Source organism: Falco peregrinus, chromosome 2, assembly GCF_023634155.1.
Source record: "Falco peregrinus isolate bFalPer1 chromosome 2, bFalPer1.pri, whole genome shotgun sequence".
NCBI lineage: Eukaryota > Metazoa > Chordata > Aves > Falconiformes > Falconidae > Falco > Falco peregrinus.
Genome location: NC_073722.1, coordinates 19,925,538 through 19,949,121, shown reverse-complemented (window position 1 = coordinate 19,949,121; position 23,584 = coordinate 19,925,538). Strand labels below are relative to the sequence as shown.

Sequence of the window (23,584 nt, the reverse complement as noted above, 5' to 3'; positions counted from 1 at the left end):
CTGCCCCTCTAAGTAAACAAATTTTAAAGGTACTGTCAGGCTGCTGGACTAGATAAGCAAGTAGAGAACAAACATCTTATTACTTTGCTCCGGCAATTGCCCTGTAGAACCCATCCCAGCTCCGTGGCTACAAGGGGGTAAGTAAATCATTTTAACAGGAAGCGCTGTTACTTTTCAAGGAAAATATATATATACGCACACACACACAAACATATATATAAAACCAAATGTGGGTATGAGGAATGTTAGTTGCTGCAGAAAACAAACAAACAAACATCAAGCCCTAAAAATCTCATCTTGGTATATCTGTCAGCTTGGGCCTCTTCCACATTGCTCAACTTTAAAGCAGCAAGCCTGCTGACGTGCTTTCAAGCTGAACATATCTGAATCATCCTCTGGCACTGCTTTTTCTTCATCCTGCCCCATAGGCAGCATAGGAGTTTGCACAGCTGCTGACATGGGTGCTACAATCCTTGTTGCTCAGTCAAAAATCTCTACTTTTAGCAGCTACCTCTGCAAAGGTGTAGATCTCCTGCATGACATCCAAAAAGTAAAGAAATTCAGGGTAAACAGAAGCACTTCCTGGCTGAGTAAATAATTTGTAAAGGAATTGCTGATCTAAGGCTCAATTTTCATGCAGGTTAACCTGCCCCCCTAAGATTTTTGGATTATGTCATTTGGTTCATTATTAATGTATGTAGCAAAAAACCTGGGAGAGCGTACTGCTCATCCTTAGCTTTCCAAAAAGGTAGCTAGGGCTATTTTTCACAGCTATCATAGATTAAAAGGTAGGCAGTAAAAATCTTAGTAATATGAACAGGGAGATTGATTGTCTTACATTGAATCCACTCTTGGAGCAAACACAGGCCATGATTCAGCAAGTACATAACAACATAGTTTGCTTTAAAACATGTAAATGATCCTATTGGTTGGAAATCATGCATGTGTTTAGCCAAGACCATACCATAGCTGATAAGCAAGTAAGATGAATATTCTGCTTATGAAGATAAAAACAAAGGGCTTTGCATTTCTTTTACTATAGCAGCTAACCTACATATTAACTGAGCCTGGAAGCCACACGATTGCCACTCGTTTTCAGGTTTGTTTCATGTTATCAAGCGACTAGAGAAGCCTGACTTCAGCTGTCAAGAGCACCATCCAGAAACCTTTACGAGGGCTTATGAAGCATGTGATGTCATGAAGCAGAATGAGAATAGGAAGCACCACTCTGGTGCTTGCAGAACAGGGTACAAAGTTTTGTGTATACTTTGGGCATATATATGACCATCACTCAGGTTGATGTTTTACTGTGGTAGGAATTCAGCTTAAGGATCTAACCTTAGATATGAATGCCTACACAAAAGCCAGTGCCTAAGGAGTCCTGAGAGAGGTGCCCAAGCACACTTAGGGGGAGATGAACACCGCTCTAGAGCAGCTGATCAGCCCAGGCACTTTCAGCCCTACTACATCGCTGATATTTACAAGGAGCTGAGATAGCTAGCACACGTATAAAAAATTGACAATATATTGTCAATACCAAAATGTGGGTGTCTGGAGCTGAATTTATTCTTTTATGGCCAAACACTTCATGTAACATCTGCAATGACATTCCTATTCCATTTGAAATTGCTGTAGCATTTTCCTTCACAAAGAAATTCATCCTGAACTGAACAGCGAGGAAGGAAATCTCTGTGGTATTCATATCAATCTGCTCTTTACTCCCCCACGTACACCAATGCCATGGTTTCTGCCAATATCTACTGAAATGCGTCTCTGTACATACATCTCTGATTAGACAGAAGATCAGCCACTGCCTTGGGTACAATACTGAAGAGCACTTGACACCACAATCGCATCTCATGGCTGTGCAACAACCCACACCCTGCCACTCATGAGAAGAGAAAAGAGGAGAGGCAAGGCAGCGTTCAACACTGAGCACAAACGGGGTAACAGAGCGCACCCTCCTACCATTTCCTGCAACAGCCTCTCGCTGCCCGGGGCTCGGAACCTCTCATCTTTTGGATGCTGCCGATGTCTCTCTTCCTCCAGCTCACTGACTCTCCTCTCTGACTCGTCCAGTTTTGTTTTCATTTCTGCCAGCTGAAAAAGCAAGTGAAAGACCAGGGTGGGCAGACCAGAGATCCTGAAAGGCACAGCATCTCAAAAGCGCCTTCAAATACTTTCAGCTCTCAGCAGGCAGGTGTAAAGGAGTGGATATGGTTACGTGCAAAGTCCCCAGCCACTGACTTTCCCCACCCCACTCCCAACCTCCGATGCTCTGTCTGCAGTGGAGACTTTTAACGATCCTGAGCAAATTCTCTGTTGGTGTTAGCCCAGCTGGGTCTCACACTGTTTTGCTGCCACAGGACAGCTACCATGGGTCTGATCCTCAAAGTGAATCTTCCATTTTAATGTTCTTTTTTTTCTCTTTTGCAATTTGGACTTCCCCTGCAATGGTGCACATTCAAATGACCTAGCCAGAGGCATAAAATGATCCCACATTAAATGAGGAAAAGCCATTTAAACTCCTCTTCTCTTGAGGGGAGAGGAATCAAAGAAATGATCCAGATCTTGGTAAAGCTTACTGGAAAACATTAGAGAGAAAATTTTCCTGATAAGCTCATGAGGTCATTCTGCAAACTTTATTTTCACAGATGGAAACAGGAGATGAGAAGCCAGCTTGGTTTTTGGAATACCAGGCAAAATTGTAAGCAGTCAGCTTCACTAGGCAGCTGATATGTCTGCAGCAAAGATACCACACAGCCACAAGGAAGGAATGAAAGCTATGTCAATGGGATCTTTACCAAAAAAAGGAAATAAATAGTATTTATTTACAATTTATTTTTTTACTGAAGAAATTTTGTACAGAACAGTTTCTCAAAAGCAAAAAAGTCTCTGCTTGTAGAGGGCAGCATTCAAGGATTTAGCTGAGAGCTCCCCCGTTACAGGGAGCCCCAGTGAACTTCCAAGGCTTCACAAGCCAGCCACAAAATATGGGACAAGAACCAACAGATATAAGCTGATGCAGATCAGTGGCTGGGCACAGCAGGCATTGCAGGTTAATTTTCAGTTATCTGTGCTCTGAAATAGGTGCAATTTTTATTACCTTGCGGAGGGCATGAAGATCTCTGCTGTCATGTCCACCCTTGTCCCTATTATTTTAGAGATGCCCTGCTTCTCTGGTTATTTCGTCCTACTGAAGATTGCACACACATTAGCTTCACTTTTGTGTGATGAAGCTTTTTTAATTTGTGAGCTAAAGACAAAATAAACATGTTGTCTTTCCTCTCCTAAGATATTTAATACAGCATTGGCTGATTGGTATTTAAGCACAGACTTAACTATCAGCAAGTGGCATATGTATTCCAATAGAAGTATTCAACATTGTTACCTGTTTTTCATAAAGGTCTTTCATACTTCTAAATTGATGATCCCATTGCTTGTTCACCTCCAGAAGCTAAAATTATTAGGAAGTCATAGTAAATAACACTTATTTCAACATCATCAATAAATAAAAAAAATAGACTGTCATTCTAATCCTCCAGCTATGAGTGTTCACAACTTCCTCATTATCTGGCCAGTTCATTTCAGAAAAAGCAAGTTTAAAGTTTGGCAAGCTTTATGGCCCATCTGCCAGTGCTTTGGTGTTTCAGTTAAAGCACATGAATGTTCAGGAAGTAACATTCAGGAAACATGCAAATACACAATAAGCTACAGGTGAATCATTTGGAACGCTGTAAAAATCCCAAGCTGCAACTCCTAAGTGGCCAAGGACTTTCTTGCTATTTCGCTTTAAGTTCCATAAACATATTTCCAATTAGAAGGTCTCTGACTTCCAATGAGCAAATTGAAAGCTCCTATTGATGGCAATTATTACTGGGTGCAAACCCCACTTGCCTTTCTCAGCACCACTACACCAAGCAAACATACGTATGCAAGATGGAAAGATCGCCTAACACCACAGACTTAACTGGCAGGAGTAAAGTCAGCATGTGTGCGTTTTTATTGGAGAAAGCCAAATAGGTCCCTCTGAAGAATTTTGCTTTGTAGGATATAGGCTCAGTCTTCAGGATGCTGAGCAAAAGAATGGCCTCCGGTTTGCTGCTACCTGTGACCAAGACATCACTGGCTACTACTCACAGTGGTTCCTTGGCCTTTCAATAGTGATCATTATGAAAATCTGCCATTTGTACCGTATAAATCTCTGCCCTTCTAGATTCATAACCCCATTACAGCAAGTCATAATTCATTGTTAGGAACAGTTCTCCATACATAACTCTGCCTAGCTTGGTAGAGAGAAGCAGAACTATAGGAACCAGTTTAAATGTAATTTTAGGGGCTTGCACACTTTGGGCTGTGAAGAAAAGCAAAGCAGAAAGTCTCCATATAGATACTGCCTTACAAGAGCATGGGATTAGAGTCACACAGCAAAAACAAAGGCCATACTGGGCTGGCAGGTAAAACCAACTGCAGCATAGTGTAAGTAACAGCGATAACATGTTCAGTGATTTCCTGCCCTGGGCATATTGCTGATATTGTAATGTGTGTCTTAGAGCGTGTATCTGTAACTGTTAAGGATGAACATGAGATTACTTCTCGTCTCTGTCTTTCCAGTGAGAGGATCTGTTGCTCCAGAGAACTGGCTGATACAGTCTTCTTCTTGGTCAGTAATGTGTGCTGTGACTGGAGAAAATAAATGTTCAAAAATGAATGCTTTTCGCGTCCTCTCCTCAAGTCAAGATTATAATATAAAACTCCCATCCACCCTGATATGTGCATGTAAATAAACTGAAACAGCAACTTTTTCTCTACATTGCATTTGTATTTCAGTACCTTTACACCTGCTGACAGCAGATTCTGAAGTTTACATCTGCTTTAACCCTACTTTGTCTGTTTTAATTGAAGTATTATGCAAATGGACACTGAAATAAAGAAAAATGTATATACTTGTACCATCTGAGACACAGAACACAAAATAGGATTTTAATTATCTTACAGATGGTAATATAAACAAGTAGTACAAGCCACAAAAGTTGAGCATAAGTTGCAGTGAGCGTAAGCAGCTCCCTTCATTCTCAAGAACTACAATAATTAGTAGTATTGCCCCTGATAAGTGCTTGCAGGCCCAAGGCAATAAACTTTAGCACAATGGATTCAAAACAAGCAATACAGAAAAATAAGAGGCCATTTGGAGAAATTAGGAAATCAGTCTGCAATTTACGTCTTTAACTTAAAAGTATCTGAAGCAAATACCTGGCAGTCAATGGCAGTCAATTCACGTATTGCATTGATTTCAGAATCTGTACTTTAGCCATGTATTTAAGTGCATATTTAGGAGTCCTATTAAAATGACTAGGACAACTCACAAATCTAACAGCTATATATACACTTGGCACCAACTGGCACCAATACTGCTCACAAAAGTTGTTGGGTCACTAAAATGAACCATTTCCTACCCTTTGTATAACAACAAATTAAAATGACCAGATACTCTTGGGGCAGGGGGGGGGAATGCTAGCAAAGGTTTTCATCCTAAGTATGCCACACCTAAAACTATTTCTAATATTTCCTTCGATTCTTAAACAAATCTCCTGGAATACAAAAATAAGCCCATAATTGTCAGTCTCCAAAGTGACACAGATGATACCTGCACCAGCTCAAGCTGTTCCTGTTAATCAGACAGCACTTCAGAGGACAGCCAAAACAGTCACTTACTTCTAGTGGGTCTGTTGGGGCTTCCATGTCAGTCACATCTGCCCACATGCATCCAAGATGGCCTTGAGCATTTGTTTCACGACGGGTCTTTGGAAGAAGAACAGCAATGAAACAGATACTTTATGTTGGCTAAAGGAGCAGGAGAATTGCACTAGGATCCAGAAGATCCACAAGTGCTGCCTGTGGAAGCAGCCAAGGTTTAGAAATAAGTGGCAGAATTTTGATTTTAACCTTTTCCTCCTTCCTGACTGGGGCTTCCCAGAAGGTTGAAGAACAGTGCCTATGACTAATATGCCGGGCAAGGCAGTACTCTGCTTAGTGTGCACATAAATCACAATCAAGTGGCCAGTTCACCCCAAGAGAGGAAGTTGCATGTATAAGGGAAGGAAGGGTATGTTTTTCCAGTAAGAGGACAGGGTTTTCTACCCCTGCTTCCAGTTGTAAAAAAGGACTTATGTAAGTATCACAAGTATTAAGTGACACTAAGACAGTGTGAACTTCTATCTAGTTCATGATAGAAACATTAGCGACTCATGCTTATAAAGGAGTAATAGCGAAGTCTGTTAACAGCTATGGAGAAGAGCCCACCCGTACAAACCCCAAGTTGTTTAGGGGAAAACCATTAACTGGAGAATTGATTTACTTTCCCTGAAGAAAAGCTGCACAAAGATGGAGAGTGACACATGTTGTTATTCTTCCCCTAAGGACATCATATTTGCAGTTCTAGTACTTATCTAAGCATGGACCTAGATTCAAGCTACTCAAGTCTTCACTTGAGAAATCAGGGTACCCAACACTTCAAACATATGTCTTTAGTTTCCCATTTGGAAAAAGAGGTTAAGCTTACCAAGTTAAACTCCCCAGAAATATTAACAAAGAAAAGGCTTCCATAGACTTCACATGCAAAGTTAGGACAGGTGAAATGGAGAAGTGCAACGTATTGTCATCTTGGGTCTTGGAATGATGAATAATGATGCATTTGAGAAGGAAGTGTGAAAGAAATATCAGTTTCCTTATTGTGGAAAGATCCCTGGGTCTGAGGCTTTTTAAGTGGGGGCAGAGGCTCCTTATTTCCTTTTCAAGGAACACAATGAAAACTAACCTGTGAAATCTGACATAAAATAATATAAATCTGTGGGAGTTCTTTCAACTTCCAAAAAAGGATTTAGGCAAAGTAAAGTAATCCTGTGACATGCTGGAATCTAACAGCCACATTCCAGATTGCTGGTTCATAATGTGTGACTAAGCAACTCCTCTTTTGCAAGATACAAAACTCAATCTGGAAGATAGCTACTATTTTACAATATTTTTATATGAATTATATCCTGCCTACCTTGATATTCTTTTTACTTTTTACTGGTTTATGGAATAGCTGGAAAACTCATGGGGTATAAAGACAGAAATTAAAAAAAAAATGTCATTTTAGCGAAGACATTTTAGTTTCTACATAGAAGTCATACCACCCATCAAAAAATAAAAGAATTTCACCTGTACATATACTGAAACTAGTCTTTGAGCATATCCCTCCCAGCTACAGCACTGGGTTAAAGAAGGAAGAACTACTGGCCAATAGCACAATAGCAATTTCCACAATTGCATTTCTTGACATTTCTGTAGTGATTAATATGTTGTAAGAAATACAAGCTGATAACTGTCAGGCAATGAAACAAAGTAAGCCTCCGTACCACCAAAGCACGGCTGAGTGAAACAGAAAGGCCATGCTCCAGGAAACAGACACGCAAAAGGCCAACTTCTAAAATGAATAAACATACTGTGCTACCTGAGAGAATGTAATAATAGTTAAACTGTAAAATCCCCATAGTGGAGAAGGCAGACGAAGCACCACACATTTTAAAAATGAGACCAAGTATTATAATGTTATGAAAAGTTTGTGTCATATCAAAGCTTACACCTAATGACTTCAAAGCTCTTTGCAGAAGTAGGCAATAAACCTGTTATACACATATGGAAGCAGACCAACTGAATGCTAAAGATCATCCAGATGTTAGTGTCAGATCAGAGAACGATGATGTCGCCTTTCACCCACGGTCTGTCCACCTGTCTGTCACAGCTGTGTCTTAAGCATCCCTTAGCAGGCTGTCACTGCATAATTTTGTGTTCTGAAGAGTCAAGAGTCAGCTGCTGAAGGAGAAAGTACTGTAACTAAACACAAATAATGCGAACAGCAATTATCTATTGTCTTCTCACAAGGTCCTACTGCCTTGTGCTGGCCTGCTACAGTCCTATAGTTTATAAATTCATGAAAACAGTCTGTCTCTGTCTATAAAGTACCAACACTGAGCATCTGATTCGCAAAAATACCATCAGAAATCTTCCACATTGCACACCTGCTCTGGAGGGCAATGATTCTCAAGCACGGACACCTTCCCTTACCCTAATTCCCATGCTCAGCCATCCCACCCCTGTTTCAGCAGCAGTTAAGGCTTGGGAGAAAGCTTAGGTCGAACCGCTGCATTTTAAGGCCTGGTGCTAAGGTAAACCAGCCCCAGTTTCTGATTTCCTCACAACAGCACACTGTGATGTGCAACCTGAGGTGCTGAGTGGTCCCTGCAGCAGGGAGACGACACGAATAAACCCAGTGCACAGCCCTACTCATGAATCACAGCTCCCACTTTCAAGTGGGACTTATTAGTGCTTAAATGACTTTGAAGAGAAGGTGAGGCTGAGACTCTGCAGTGCACACAGTTGTTATCATTATTTAGTTCAAAACAGTTGCCTGGAAAGCTGTGTAGTTTCCTGGAGAGCTAGGTGGACATTAGGACACCAGGTCCTTTATTGTTGGTATCTTAACGACCATATTAACAGCTACTGAAAGCGACTGATTCTCTCTTGGACTGGAGGATTTGAAGGTGCCATTTATAGGGATTTTAACTAGTTGCAGCACTGTTCCTTTCTGCTTCCCAACCTCTATGATGCTGTCAGAGAGCTGCAGAGATGTGGGGGAGAAGGTGAAGCTCCTGGAAGAGTAGAGGCTAGAACAGCAACAGCGTCTCCACATCTCCTGCTTTCCATGCCAAAATGACTTGCACATTTGTCCACTTTCACTCTCTGTGAGCCTGCCGTAGTGACTAAGCAGCAACAACCACTGTCTGTCCCACACTAGGGCTATGCATGAGAGTTCTGAGTCAAGTTTTGCTGTTTGCTGAAATAGCTGTTGTTTGCATGCAGCTTGGCACTGTCAGTGAATGCAATTTATACTGGCCTTGTGTATCTTTTAACGTTACCATCTTGTTTGAAAGATGTATTGCTCCCTGCTAACAAACAATAAGCTCCGAGCTAGGTGTGCCTATGTGGAAGCTCCTAGCTTTGTTACTGGCCTTCTAATCTATGTATAAATGTTAAAATCAGCGCCAAATTTTCTTGTAGAGCCTTAGCTATTGCTCTTCGTTACAAGTTTCTTACACAAAATATGGCAGACTAGAAATGACATTAAGTACTCTTCAGTGCCTAGCTAGGCAAGCTTAGCATTCATATGGGTAACGCCGATGCCCCTTCACACAGTGCCTAAAGTCAGTGCCTTTTAAGAGACTTGATAGGAAATACGTCTCAAGGGCAGCAACGTGATGTTCAAGAGCAACAGTGCTGTTCACTGCGAGATCAGTACTTTGTTCCCTCCCTCCCAAGTGCTTTTCTGTAGTGACTGCTACATAAGAACAGTATGGAGTAACGAAGAGAAGAGTATCTCTAAAATCTACATGAACAGAAAAAATACCAATGAGTAGGGTGAGTAGGGAACAAAAAAAAAAAAAAAAAAAAAAAAGCTCTTCAAAGGCTGTGGTATTCTTCCAGCAAAAACTGGGAGAGGTTAAAGAAAAATCGTTGTCTGTCTCTGTGAAAACAGTTAATAGCACTGAAAAGAAATACAAGGGATCACAACATTAATTTTCTTTGGTATTCTGGAGATAAAGACACTATATTTGTTTATCAGTCTACTGCTACACCATGAAGAACAACTTAGTTGCACAACAGCACTTCAGAAATCTGAGATATATAAAAATCCTTGAAAGGAGGACTCTTTTTGACAACTATCAGACTCAGAAGTAAGAAAAAAAAATATATATATATATATTTTTAAGGAATTTATATTTGGTTTGAAGCTATTAAATCAAATATGCAGTTTCAAATTGATTGGAGAATTCTAGTTGAAGATCAGACTGTAAATGCAGTGGCAAACCTAAAAAAACATTTACAGATACAAGCAAACTTTCAAGAGGCTGTTAAAATTTTCCAGCCTGCAAAACATAACCAGATCAGCTCAACATTTTGGAGGAAAATTTGTTCTAGTACTTCACAGTCACAGGAAGATCAGGAAGCTTCACAGGTAGCAAAAGTGACAGCTGAAGAAGGTGTCTACAAAGAAGTAAATTTTGGAGGAAAACACAGACAGCAGTGTTGTCCAAAGGCAAGGCAGTGTATGTTTGCTAGGTGTTGCGCTGTTCAGTAAATACCTACAGAAAAGCAGAGAAGATACCCAAGGAGAAACCCAGTGTGCCTGTTCTGCACGGTGGGAATGATGTCAGCTGTGCAGTGTGCCGAGGGGACATCCATTGGCACGAACAAAGGTGAGTGTTCCCTGGGAACCACTCTTGCAGCCAGAGACTGAAACGGCACTTCAGACATGTGCAGTACCCTGACACTGCCATGCAAATCAGTGCCATCTCTAACACTGCAATAAAGGCCTTGGGGAGAAAATCTAGTCACTCTTGTCACAGACACTAAAAATCAGATTTTACTGTGGGGAAATCATACCTACATTAGCTGCTAAAGAGCAAAATCAAGACTTGCTAAATGTGATGTAACAGCAGTGACAAACTGGTCAGCAAGTTTTATATAACCCAATCTAATGCTTGCATGAACCTTGGTTTCCCTGACTGTTTCACCTCTTCCTCTTTAAATGAACTAGTCAGTTTGTGTCATGAGATTTACTGGTTACACTAAAAAAAAAAAAAAATATCACAAGAAAACACTGCAGGGAATAGCAGGAGAAATAGAAACCTGGCAACCTCTTACAGGATAACTGCCTCTAACTTCTCCACACACACATGTAAAACCACACCACAGTCTGCAGTGTACAAATCTGTGTTACTTTATATAGCGTCCCTAAAATACACAGACATACAGCTCTTTATCTAGCTGGTGTCCATCACACGTTTTAGAGCAAGAGCGTAACTAACTTATATTCTCTTTTCATCCATTTCTCATCCCTTACTTCTCCTTCCACTCTCTCTCCAGAAAGTCACTTCCTTCACATGTTCTTTCTATCCATCCCCAACAAGGAAACAAAACATCATTACTCTTGCTGCTGGGCTGTGACATGCAATTGTAGCATCAACCACCGCTGAATACAAACAAACTTCTCTTTACATTTGAGCACACTTCGAGTAAACATGGAATACAAAGGAGAGAAATGGATCAAAGTCTGCTCTCCAGATAAGCAAGTGAAGTTCAGTAGCTTAAGAAAATGAAGTTAATACAACAAGAATGACCACTTTCTGTCTTTGGAGAGCTGGTCAGATCTGGCTGCTCCAAGAAGAGTGGTTGATAATTTCTCTTCTATATGTATTATAAAAATGCTTTCTTAATATCCATATGAGCCCTTCTGTTCCTTGGCTCCCACTGTTCTCTCTCTATTACAGGGACTGATCTAAACATGACTAAATGTGTTAATGTTATAGTGAGCAAATCTGCACCTGCAAGTTTGACTCATAGTCTAAAACCTTTTGTAATGTCTGAATCATAATTTAAAACATTTAAATTCTCTTAATCAGCATGAATTCTTAGTAGGACCTTTACCTAACTTTCTCCCACTCTTCAAACTCCTTTTTTTATTCCCCATTCATACTCACACACTTAAGCTACAAAGCATAATCCTTTGCATTTTTCTCCATGCTACAGGCAATGGTGACAGAAGAGAATTAGCCATGTATTTTTCAAAACTCATCAGGCCGCTCTGATCATTATGACAGATGGTACCTGTTTTATCTTTCCTTTTTGTTCACAGCTGTCTTGTATTACTTTAAAGACCGGGGTGGAAAGAGAAAACAACCTCTTGAGCACAGTTTGAGCATGCTCAGGGAAGAAAGTTTCAGATACTTTGGAGTGTGGCTGCAAGGAATGCCTGGCAGGGAGCTGGGAGCCAGAAGCTCCTGCAGAGTGACTGCTCTGAGGAGCAAGAATAAACCAGTCGGGTACCAGGTATGGAAAAGGCTTCCCAGGAAGCAAATGGGACTGGGCAGGGTTTGCTGCTCCTCAGAAACTCACAAGTGTAGCATACAACCCTGCCTGCAAGGGCAAAGTGAATTGAACTGCTTAGAAGCTTTTTACTCATGTCTATTCTCTTTCTGTAATATTCTGTAATTTCTTTTAGTAGCAGCTTTGAAGTTGGTTTTTTTTCTTCTGTTTAAAAAAAGAGAATTACCTTACTTTGTATTCTAGGAAGACCTGACCTTTCTGAGTGTAAAAGCCTTTTAGTCGTCTTTGGAAAGCTTGCAACGGAAGAAAAATCAAAGCCTTGGAGCTGTGGCCAACACTGAATCCTCTCACAAGCATCAGCACCACAAGAAGATAAAAAGTTCTCATTTTCAGAGTGCTGGATCTTTATTATGGGAAAGGCTTCTGTTACAGTATTACGAAATAGGCACTCACAAATCAAGATAATGAAAGCCACTAGTTTCTGAAAATTCTGTCTATTCAGTAACTGCAGTGAAACCAAGAATCATTACTTGATTCAAGTAAAAGTTCAATCTTTCCTTGATGATGACAAAATGATAATTTTAAAATTTATTTTTTCTTTCTAGCCCATCAAGTATCTGCTGTAAGATTTGTTGGGTGTGGGGGTTTTTGTTTGTTTATTTTTTAATTTATTGTACTGTTCAGTTGCAGAATTGTAGAAGCTAGATTTACTCTGCGACTACCTGGGTTAAAATTTGCTGTCTTCTGGGGAGCTTTCTGTTTGCTTATGTTTTGGTTGGGCTTTGCTTTTGGCTTTTTTCCTGAGGCTGCTCTTAGCCACCAGTGCTTGCTACAATATCCACTGCAACCCTTTTTCCCATTCTGGTGAACATGGTGAAATGACAAGAAGTGAGAGATTTTAGTTGAAGAATAAAATCAGCTCTTAAACCTGAAGAAGAATCTACCTCTTCCTGTCTAAACCTGGTCCACGTGTTTCACCCACAGAAGTGTGATAGAAAGGGATTTTCCCTTAAGTATGTCAGCCTTTAACTTTTTGTGCTGTTTGGTTAGGTATTCACTCTAACAGAAAAATATGTGCAGATGCAAATGCGTGCCTTAATATGTGGGAACCAGAAAAAATTAGAGCAAGATGTGTTCTCAGAGTAAGTAAAACATAGCCCAGGCTTCTGTTTCAGGATTTCTTTTATCCACTGTTTCCCATTGTTGCCAATGAGATGAACCGTAAGGGCACGCAACTCAAGTACCAAAGCATTTGCAAACTCAGGCCTGATAATGAAAATCCCAGTTTCATGGAACAATAATTGGATGATAATTTTTAACTGTAGCAAACAAGCTATTCAGAGTTTTAAAACATAGTTGTTGCAAGTACAGATAGCCTTTAAATGGAAATCTTTACTTTCTTGCTTCGCACTCAGAACAGTTTATCTGCTTGAAAGTTTATTGTTGTTTGGGTTTTTTTTACCATTTGATCCCATTAAATATATTATCTCTGTCAACTTTATGTTGACACACTGCTATTTTAGTTGCTATTTTTCCCTTCCTATCTGATACTTTTGTCTGCCCTTACCTCCCACAGAAAACATCCTTTTTGTGTGTATAATCTTGATAAAGCCCTAAACATACTGAAAACACTCTGCATGAGTACTTTTTAGCAATACTTGTATTAGCTTATTCCAGTTGAATGTAATCAGTTTTACAGTTAAATTTGAACAAAGAAGCTGCTTTTTTGTGGTAAGAAACGTTTCTTTGATTTCTCATATTAAAACAGCAAACTGCCTGATCCTTTTGGCCCTCAGCTTCACCCTCTGTAGAAGACAGAACAACGAACCCTTTCCCTCCTGAGGTATGTTTTGAGAACAGGCATTTTCACAGATTATGGCCTCTGCAGGACCGGAGTTTGCAATCCTTCTCGTTCACATACACTCCTGCTGCACATCACAGCAATAAGTGATGTTACAGAAGACAGGGGGAATAGATAAGTACATGTAGATTAGAAATTAACAATTGTTCTAATCTGTAAAAGACTTCAACATATGTTTCCCTTTTCTGGTCAATGGCTCTAGAAAAAGTAAATACATTTCAATAAACTGAGAAGAGCTTAAATCAGTATAAAATAATGATGTCACATTAACGTCTCACCTCTCATTTCAGCTTAACACTTAAAACACCCAGTTTGCTCACCTAGACAAACTACATGTAGGGACACAGGTGCCCAAGTCCCTTATATTAGACCAATAGACTGTATGTGGGTGTCAGGGACCCAAGTACACCAACAGGCTCTAACCACTGTGACCTGCTTGTGAGGATGTTTTCCTGTAATCTCCTCCCTCTCCCACTGCGGGGAACATAGCATCATGACAAGGTGCAACTAAAGTACTACAGATAAAGGAATTGTAGGCTGAAGAATGTGCTGAGGATTAGTTTATTCTGCAGACCTGCGTTTCCCCTCTCTCAAATGTTTGCCTTTAAAACCACAATAATATTATGTATTTTTATGGAAAAAAAATCCTAGTGAAAAGGGAATTTGTTTACAGACATTTGCAGATAATAAAAAAATTACAGATTTAGAGAAATAATAAAGTGATTTAAACTCAGAAGGAAATGCCATTTTGTAGTGTCAAATTTATATTTTTCACTCCAGAAAAAAAAAAATCAGAATAAAAACAACTTGCTGTCTTTGCCAAGAAACGTCCCGATGAACAACCAACACTATAGGGAAGCGTACAATTTTGTTTCATTATAAATATAGAGTGTTCCCCTTCGTTTAAGTCTACATCAGATTCTAATTTCACAAAATGACATTTTTCTGTTTGTTGGGGGGGGAAGGGGGAGTAATACAATTTTATAACCTTCATAATTGAAAGTATACCTAAAAATATTGCTTTATTTTCCAAAACACACAATCCAAGACAGGTACTCCTAGATCTTACACTGAGGTTGTTGGAGCTCACCGCAACCGTCAAGCTGTCACCCACTTGAAGACCAACTCACTAACCAGCCAAAGTGAAAAGCTGTTCAACTTAGAAGTATAAATTAAAAATAGCAGCATGTTTCTAGTGCAGAAATATCATAAATCTTCCTCCTTTAAGCTATGAAAACCACACACATGGCCAAATGAATGCTATAAATGCAAAAAACATTTAAAAAAGCAAAGCACTACAAATGAAATACTGCCACGGTATTCTGTGTAAAACACTGAAGCATCCCACAGAAACGGTTGAGGTGAGCACTTCCTTTTTTTTTCTTCCCCACATCCTCCAAATCCTTTCCTACATCTCCTTCTGTTGGAGGGAGGCTAACATGGGGAACCAGGGGTTTCTGCAGACTATTTGTGGCTTACTGTTCTGCCCTTTAATTTCATAGCTCAATGCTACTTGATTCTGCACTGACTTCTGTTTCACCGTGCTTATTCCTCCCCTGCAGCTGGGAATCCCCATTCCTCCCTGTGGCTTCTCACTGTTTGTAATTCCATTTTTAATTCTAATTCAAAATTCTAATTCAAAAATCCATTTGAATTAGAATAATTCTAATTCAAGAGACATCTCTTTATGCTCAACACATTCAACATTTAATTCTAATTCAAAATTCTAATTCAAAAATCCATTTGAATTAGAATAATTCTAATTCAAGGGGCATCTCCTTATACTCAGCACAGCTTCATATCTCAAGATCATGAGTCATTTTGGAGATAGCGGTTTACATGTGAAAAGAGCTATGTGTAATTTTGGATTTCATAGAAGAGAGTCATCTCTCCTTTACCTCCTCATCAATTTTCTGCATCACGCCTTGGGGCCCAGCCTTCAAAGGTTCCCTTCCCACCCCCGCCCCCGTAGTGGAGTCACACAGGCAGGTGCATGTGTCACCCCTTGCAGGTGGATGGTATTCAGGACTCAATTACTCCTCCCCACCTCTCACTCCTCCCTTTCCCAGTTTGGAGAAAACAGGAATTTCCTTTTGTCCTCTTACTGCACAACAAAAAGCAGCTTGCTATTTCAGGAGAGAGGAGGGAAACCGAGAGGGAAACCTAGAACAAGTTTCTGTCATGCTTGTTAACTGCTGCTTCACTGCAAGCCAAGACAACCATCTTAGCAGATGGCTTACAATTTTCTGTTTGCAATACCACAGAAGTATAGGTTTGAATCATCTTTATTCTTCTTCTTTCTTCCTATTTATCTAAAAGCCTTTCTGACACTTCCAAAGATCTTTGTCTCCCACATCTCTGCTCACTCTCAGTTAAATCACAACTACCAAATGCAACAACTTCAATAAATGCCAGTGCTCTGGGTATATACAGTTTTGTGGATTTGTGTTATCCAAAGACACAGCTGGCTACAGAGGGTGGCATTTTGGATAATCAGCAGGTTTAGCTGACCTTTTAAAGCACTATAAAACACATCTTCTCACTCAGTCTTCCTCATAACAAAAAGTAGCTGTATCATTAAAAAAAAAAGTGTAGCAAGTTAATTGCATCATTTCAGAAATCAAAGTTTCATGCATAATCAAGCCACCCAGGGAACATCCCCTGAATGTTCTTTCCTGGCAGATAAACATTGCAAAAGCAGATTGCGTTTACCTTAAGGGAACATGAAGTTCTCTGGGGGTTCGGACTCTCTTGGGCAATAGGTTCAGGGTCCTCACATGACTGGTAACTGTTATTCTTCTCTATCAGGTTCCTTATTTCAACATCAAGCTCTTTACTTTCGCACCTGCTTAGAAAGAAATAGCAATGTTAAACTTCACACCAAAACTGGAAGTGCAGAGAAGCTAAATTTGTCAGTTGTCTTCTGAATGTGACAGTGCAGACAGCAGAGGTAGTCCTGCACCAAGCTCCTGCTACCTTCCTTCCTGGTACACAATCAGAGAGCACTAGAGCAGTGTCATACAGGCAATCTCCAAATGCTTTGCGGCAGAAATTAATTTTAAAATATTTACACTAAGCAATCTTTATGAATTTTACTAACTTGCATCTACAAAATACAAGTGGACCCTTCTGGCGATTGTATGAAGACTGTCATGTGCTCTTAATCCCACCCACTCACCAGCAGTGTCAAGAATTTTAAATTCAACTTTAACAAAAATGCAATCAAAATGTTAAATTGATTTTGAATTCCAAAACTAGGCGCTCCAGTTTCTTGATGGAACATTTTGTTTGCTGCAACAGTTAGTATTAGATTTTCAACTTTTTTCTTCCTGAAAGTTCCTTTTAAAAACATTTGTATCTTGTAAGAATTGGTCTGTTGTGAAAACTGAATTATATGTGTTTGTTGGGAAAATTTTTTCATTCCATTTCTTTGCTAAGTACACACAGGACTCATGTGTACTTAAGGGCTTGCTCCAAATTTGCAGAACTAACAATTAGGGCTGGTTCCCTTGATACACCATAATGGTGGAACGTGACTTTCAGAGAATGGATTGAGGCATAAATAAAACAAACACCCAAAAGCCCTAGACCAACCCAGGTTTTCAAGAAATACTCATGTCTTGCAAGTTCAGACCTTCATTTCCTAATGAGCTTAAACCAACTCTAAATATAAGTAATGCACGACCAGAAAGCTAACTGTAAGCCTCGAAAGTATCACCAACCTGCTATAGCAAAATTCTTGATTTAGACAGAGAACACTAAAGTCTTCATTTGAACTACCAGAAAAACTGAAAGCAGTAAGAATTTTATCAGTTATACTTATTGCAGTTTATACAGGCAATCCACAGGGATTGCACTGCAGGATCTGAAGAAACTCCTGAAGCTGACAAAACTGGCAATTGATAAAAGTTGGCAACTGGTAAAATTATCCAATAAACAAACCCATCTGTCCTAACTACAAGTAAATAAGTGTGGTGAATTTTGTGCTGATAGCATAAAATGATTCATTGTATTCTCGATATTTGCAACACAAGAGACTGTAACAAAAATGTACTTTCATTAAGCATGAAGGCAAAATCATATGCAGAGGTACTACAACAAAGTACCAACTGTAGCAAATAAGGACAAGTAAAACTCAAGAGCCTTTTTTTTTTGCTTGCCACCTAGTAGTTGGACAAGCTAGAATTCCGTGGCAGTTTCAGAGCTGCCATGAAGCCTGCCTGCAACAAGTTTCATGGCAGAAAAAGAGATACTTGGATGTGTTTTGAGAGCTAGACATATGGCACAAGGAAACAGGACTTTTACACAAGGAACCAAGACCAGGGTTTTTTAGCACTGGAAGTTCCTGAAGCAGTAGAACACATCACATTATTTTTCTTCTCTGCAGAAACATGTTTCTTTGTAGTAACATTTTGCCTTTTTTTTTTTTTTAAACCTAAACAATATAGCAACTAGCGGGAGTTCACAGGGAGTACAAGCATATCTAACTGAAGAGAGAACTATCTTTTGTTAGAACACTGTAACTGGCCATAACTCCCTTTCAAAGCCATGAGGACTAAGAAAACGACCTTCCCAATGCACACTTTCATGAACTTCACAGCAGTGCAGTAAGCTGCAGCTGCTCAGAACGCTCATGGCAGTTTTCAAAGCCTCATCTGCATGTGGGTGGCAGGTAAGCCCCAGCAGCACAGCCACCACATGGCAGCTCGTGAAGAAAGCTACAGAAGGAAAACAATGAACCTTGCAAAAAGAAATCCAGCCCTTTTCTGCCTCACTAAATATTGCCAAATCATGGATGGGTAGACCAGCACAAGTGGCACTTTTTCTTTTTTAAGCAATTCTGTGCTGAGGTTCCTGGAGAATGAATTCTTGGGCAGCAGCATGACCAAGCACTCTGCTTACAGCCTTCATTTTTAATCAGCTGCATAATACAAACTTTGCAACATCAGTATCAACACCTCTTTTCTCTCAAGTGCACTTCTCTAGTAAACACCATACTCTGCTCATTTGGGCTTCCATGCCTGACCCAGCCCGAGATGGCTTTGTGTAAGAGAATCAGATGTACACTGTGCAGAGCACTCAGTGCTTTTGAGGATGCTCAGAAGAATTGAAAAGCCACAGTACAGAAGCAGTCATTCATGGTGCAGATTTAGGAAAAGTGCATGAAATTATATTTGCATAGTAAGGCAGAAATTATTGCTGTAGCTTTCTTAGAGCCCCTAGAAATATGGCAGAAGGAAGGGAGAAGTTCAGTAAAGCAAGGAGGAATGTTACTGACAGTATCGAAGGATTTCAGACAGAGCCGCTAAAACCACAGGCCAGTATTTTCAGACCGTGCTTTCAAAATGTCAGGTTTTTTATCTGTGCCTAGGCAACCGAAGGTAGGCTATTTGCTCTCCTCTTTCTGTATGTATCAGCTTACTGCTTAGCTGAGGGAAAAAACTGGCCTACAAGGGGCTTCTGGTGAAGGGCTATTTTGCTCATTGTCCAAGGTTGCCGTGACACATCCTGCTCCAGCTGCAGCATAGCCAGCCAGAGTTTAACTCCCCTACAGCCCCAGCCACTTTCTACCTTTATGACCTCTCTACTGCAAATTACCATCCCAGCTGCCAGCACAACCCACTCACCTAGCTAGGTAAAAGTAGTCAACATTTCTTAAACTGTTTTAAGTCAAATAATGCAGCTTAGACTAAAACCACTGTTCAAAATAAAGGAGCAATGTCTAGGGGCAGTCCTGAGGACAGTAAAAGATACACAGCAATCTCTGGCAGGAGTGCAGCAGCATTTAGGCAGGGTGCACTTATCTCTGCTGCTGGTTCAGCCACAGCGAGGGAAGATGGGTGACCACAGCCTCCCGAGATCAGTGTGTGAATCAAACTGGGAAATACTCCATACATATGGTGGACTGGCTTTAAATATTTCTTTTCAGCCAGGAAGCAACCATTCCTTTCTCCTCACCGTTTGTCTGACACTGTGGCTGTAAATGATGCTCACCTCTGGCTGCTCCCACCCTGTTTCAGTCTCCTGCATTCTCCTTTCCAGGCTTAGGATACGTGGGCAAGAGCAGGGACCAGCTGTGCTTAGCTAAAGAAAGGGAACCACAGAAGACTCAAATCCCTACAAATTGATTGCTGCTCTGTAACATCCACATGTTTCTACATAATCACAGAAGTCAGAAAATGACTTCATTGACTGGATCTCTCAGCGCATTCTGTTTTCCCTCAGTTTTTTGATTGAGGTCTTCCAACCAGAAGCTCTTACTCCATTTATCTGTATTTTAATAGTAGCCACTTCAATAATTATAAGGATATATTTATTGTGATGTAAAACATTAATCAAAACTGGTGTATAGATCCAAAGCAATTTTTTCAAAACTATTTTTGGTTTGGTGAAGTTCACAGGTATGTTTCTGCATTATTAATACCCTTACTGTTCTACACTGTTGCCAATGTTTTCTAAAGTCGGGTGTTTTGGTTTTTAATAATTGCATTATTCAAATAGGCAATCTGTTAGGGAAAAAAAATCGTTAAAATGAAATTCATTCAAATTTGGGAGATCCAGGTTTTTACCTTTTGTAAAATCAACCATCAGAGAACATTAAAAGCATTTTCACATGGTTGTATAGGACAAAGTATATCCTGTCATGCACAAAAACTTTCTGAAGTATATGAATATACAAAAAATACACAACTCATCCCACTTACATAGCATGTTATGGTAATGCAGTAGCCAATAAAAGATTAGGCTATTAACTCCTCTTTGTAAACTAAGTTAGTTGCTAAATTGCCTTTTTTGGGGAAAATCAAGACATTTCACATGGAAGCAAACCCTAAGATATAATGAAGGAAGCCGGTCTCCCCGCATAAGTTTTAGCAGCTTGCAGGAAAAGGAGAGCACCAAACCTTACTCATAATTTTCATGTCATATCTGAAAAGTAGTAAACGATATCCTCTAGTCACATCTCCAAAAATAAGAAATTAGGCCTGTTCTCTTTGGTTTGCAAGCTGCCATACCCATGCAGGATTTCAACTACTAGAGACGTAACAGTGCACCACATAAAAGAATTTTTCATTTCTCCCACATATTCATCTAGTTGCCTTTAAAATGTTTTTCACTTTTTGCCTAATGGTATATCTTCATGCCATTTCAGTTTCTAGGTTCTATTGGCTTTTTGTAATTAATTATTTATAAAAAGCTGCATACTTTTTACAGCAATTCAGTTTTTCAGCTGGGAACCAGACCAAAAATTGTGCCCCACACATGCTTTGTATGTGAATGGGAGTAAAATTCCTACACAGGTCAATGCCACTCAACTAAATAAACCATGCTGTCTATCCATCCTCACAAGGTCAAGCAATGAAGTGCTGGTTGTACAGACACAGGGAATTTTGTTAAAATATGCATGTAACTGAGTCAGAGCAAAACTTTTATTTGGCCCAAAACTAAAGCCAAAATATGATGCCATGGGAAAGGAAGCATGATGTGTGGACACCAGCAGCTTCTAATAGCATCAAGGGCACTCCTTGCAGTTCATCTTTTTCTGGTCAGGAGAAGAAGCAGGAGACAGAACAACTCCCACTAATATACACTTTCAATATGGAGCAGCAACCAATTCAGCTCCTCATGGCCTGCCCCATGCTCTTTTGATGAGCCACACGCTTTTGGCTTGCAGCAGCATAGATTGATGGCCAAGAAATAGATGTTTATCAAAGAGCCAGGTACAAGTCCCATGAAGAGTCCCAGCTCTGCAGCTGGTACCATTTGTGAGATCTTAGCTCTCCCTGGTTTTCACTGGGAACCGGCATTATTACTTACTAATAGCAGTTATGTAGCAACAATGGAAATACCTACAACATGCCCCAGACATTTATTGCAAAATACTAATATTGGAGGCATACGACTCTGAAATAATAATTTCAAGGCTGGTGTGCTGGGGTCATTCTTGTGCAATTGGTGAAAGCACAAATACATACCATAAACAATTGTGAAAAAAGGTTTTAAGTCAGGATTTACAGCCAGACGCTAACACCACGGAGTCATATTTTGACGGGAAATGAATTCCAGAGTCTAGGGGTTAAACATATGCTTCATCCCCTTGGGTGGGCATTTAGGACATAAGATTCTTGCTTGACAAAACCCAAGGAGCAGATCCACAGAAAGAAATAAATTTCTGCATTTGAATTATAGAGGATGAACTGGTTCAGATAAATAAAAAAATGTCACAAATTTCAAGGCAAACCACTTCAGCTAATATTTCCCCTATTTATGATAATGCACTTCATTTCAGAAACAGGCCTTTAGAATATGGGACAGTGAGATCTGGATTATAGAATATTTAGAAGTAGACAAAATAGGAATAAAGTTAGGCATATAATTCTTAAAAGTGATCGTTTATCTGTAGAACTAGCCTGTTCCTTTATGTTCCATATGATTTTAAAGGATTTTTGCTCTCTTGTAATTCAGTTCTGTAGAACTCAGATTTTTTTCTTGTAAACGTTGGGATTTTTATATTAAAAGCTTACCCAGTTAAGACTAAATGACAAAACTTCCGGTCCAAGAAGTGATGGGACGAACTAAATTTTGCCAAGAAAACAGAGACATTTGTTACAGACAAAAAAATTTTCAGCCTTAGGAGCTCTTACAAGATTAGCAGATCCTGAGCTAATAGTGAATAGTTACAATGTAGTGTAGCTCCCTAAGGATCAGTGGTGCTATTCCAGCACTCAACACCCAGCAAGTGGATCTCCGCTCAGAGTTTAGGCTTGGGAATTTGAGCCAGATCTCTTGAAATTGAGCTCCACTAGTTCTATGTTCCATCTCACTTGTACCACCATAAAAAGCAGTTTATTGGGCATAAAATTTACTGTGCTGATACAAACACAAAAATTGTCTTTGACAATTATGAGGGTATACTTAAAAAGAAAGTTTTGGGGGGTTGGGGTTTTTTATGTTATTTTTTTAAAAAAGCAACAAATTATTTCCAATTATTTCCAACTTAATTTTTTAGTTCAATTTTCAACAAAAAAAAATCAACCCAGTATTTCAAAAGCCTGCCACTACTAGCAGCTGAGATCCACCTAGCAGAACTGCACTGTCTTCAGAGTGAGATGTCCCAGATGTTGCGAAAAAAGTGCTGGCAGCTGCTTGGGAGGTAAGTGTGAGATTAGAATTAATCTTACTCCAGTCCCAAGAAGAGAGTTCCACAAGGCAAGGTGAATTATATGGGTTAAAACATGTACACACTGCAACTATAGCAGAGAAACCACTTAAACTTTCGCTCAAATCTGATGTAGCCAAAACATCTGCCTATCACCCCATAAACGTCCCTACACTTCTGTTCCCTTTATGACAAAGAAATGGAGCTTTTAAGGCACATTTAATAGCCAGCAGCTGCTTGGCTGTCAAATGCCACATCTGGAGAAGTTGTGTGCTGTTAATGTGAACAGAAACAATTATTCTTTAATAGTTTTGCTTAATTTTAAGAATTACACAAATCACAACAAAAGAGGTGCGTGTTCTTAATGGAAACACATCTGGTTTCTCTGAAAATAAGCCCCCCTCCTAAAAAAAAGGGGGCCCAGTGATTAAGTGAAGCTGCACCTATAAACCATCCCATGTCAGTGAAGAGAGAAGTAAAGCTACTGATATACAGGCACTTAGAGTCTCCCAGTCTGACTATTCCCCTTAACAAATACACAACATGTAAGAAGACAACAACTAGCTGGCTCACGTTAAATGACACGTTACTGATCACATGGTGCCTCTCCCCTCCATGCCTGGAGGTTCCTGTCCTTT

The 23,584-nt window shown here is 39.8% G+C and overlaps 1 protein-coding gene across 1 annotated transcript in view; it reads right to left on the bottom strand.

The window, feature by feature from the left end:
* Positions 1-23,584, bottom strand: part of TNIP3 (TNFAIP3 interacting protein 3) — a 59,274-nt gene that overhangs the window by 25,083 nt on the left and 10,607 nt on the right. The window contains exons 3-7 of the mRNA XM_027794984.2: positions 16,502-16,637; positions 5,716-5,802; positions 4,594-4,683; positions 3,392-3,457; positions 1,969-2,100 (exon numbers count right to left, since the gene is read on the bottom strand). Of these exons, the coding sequence (XP_027650785.2) occupies positions 1,969-2,100; positions 3,392-3,457; positions 4,594-4,683; positions 5,716-5,802; positions 16,502-16,637 (511 nt within the window). The remainder of the gene's footprint in view (positions 1-1,968; positions 2,101-3,391; positions 3,458-4,593; positions 4,684-5,715; positions 5,803-16,501; positions 16,638-23,584) is intronic.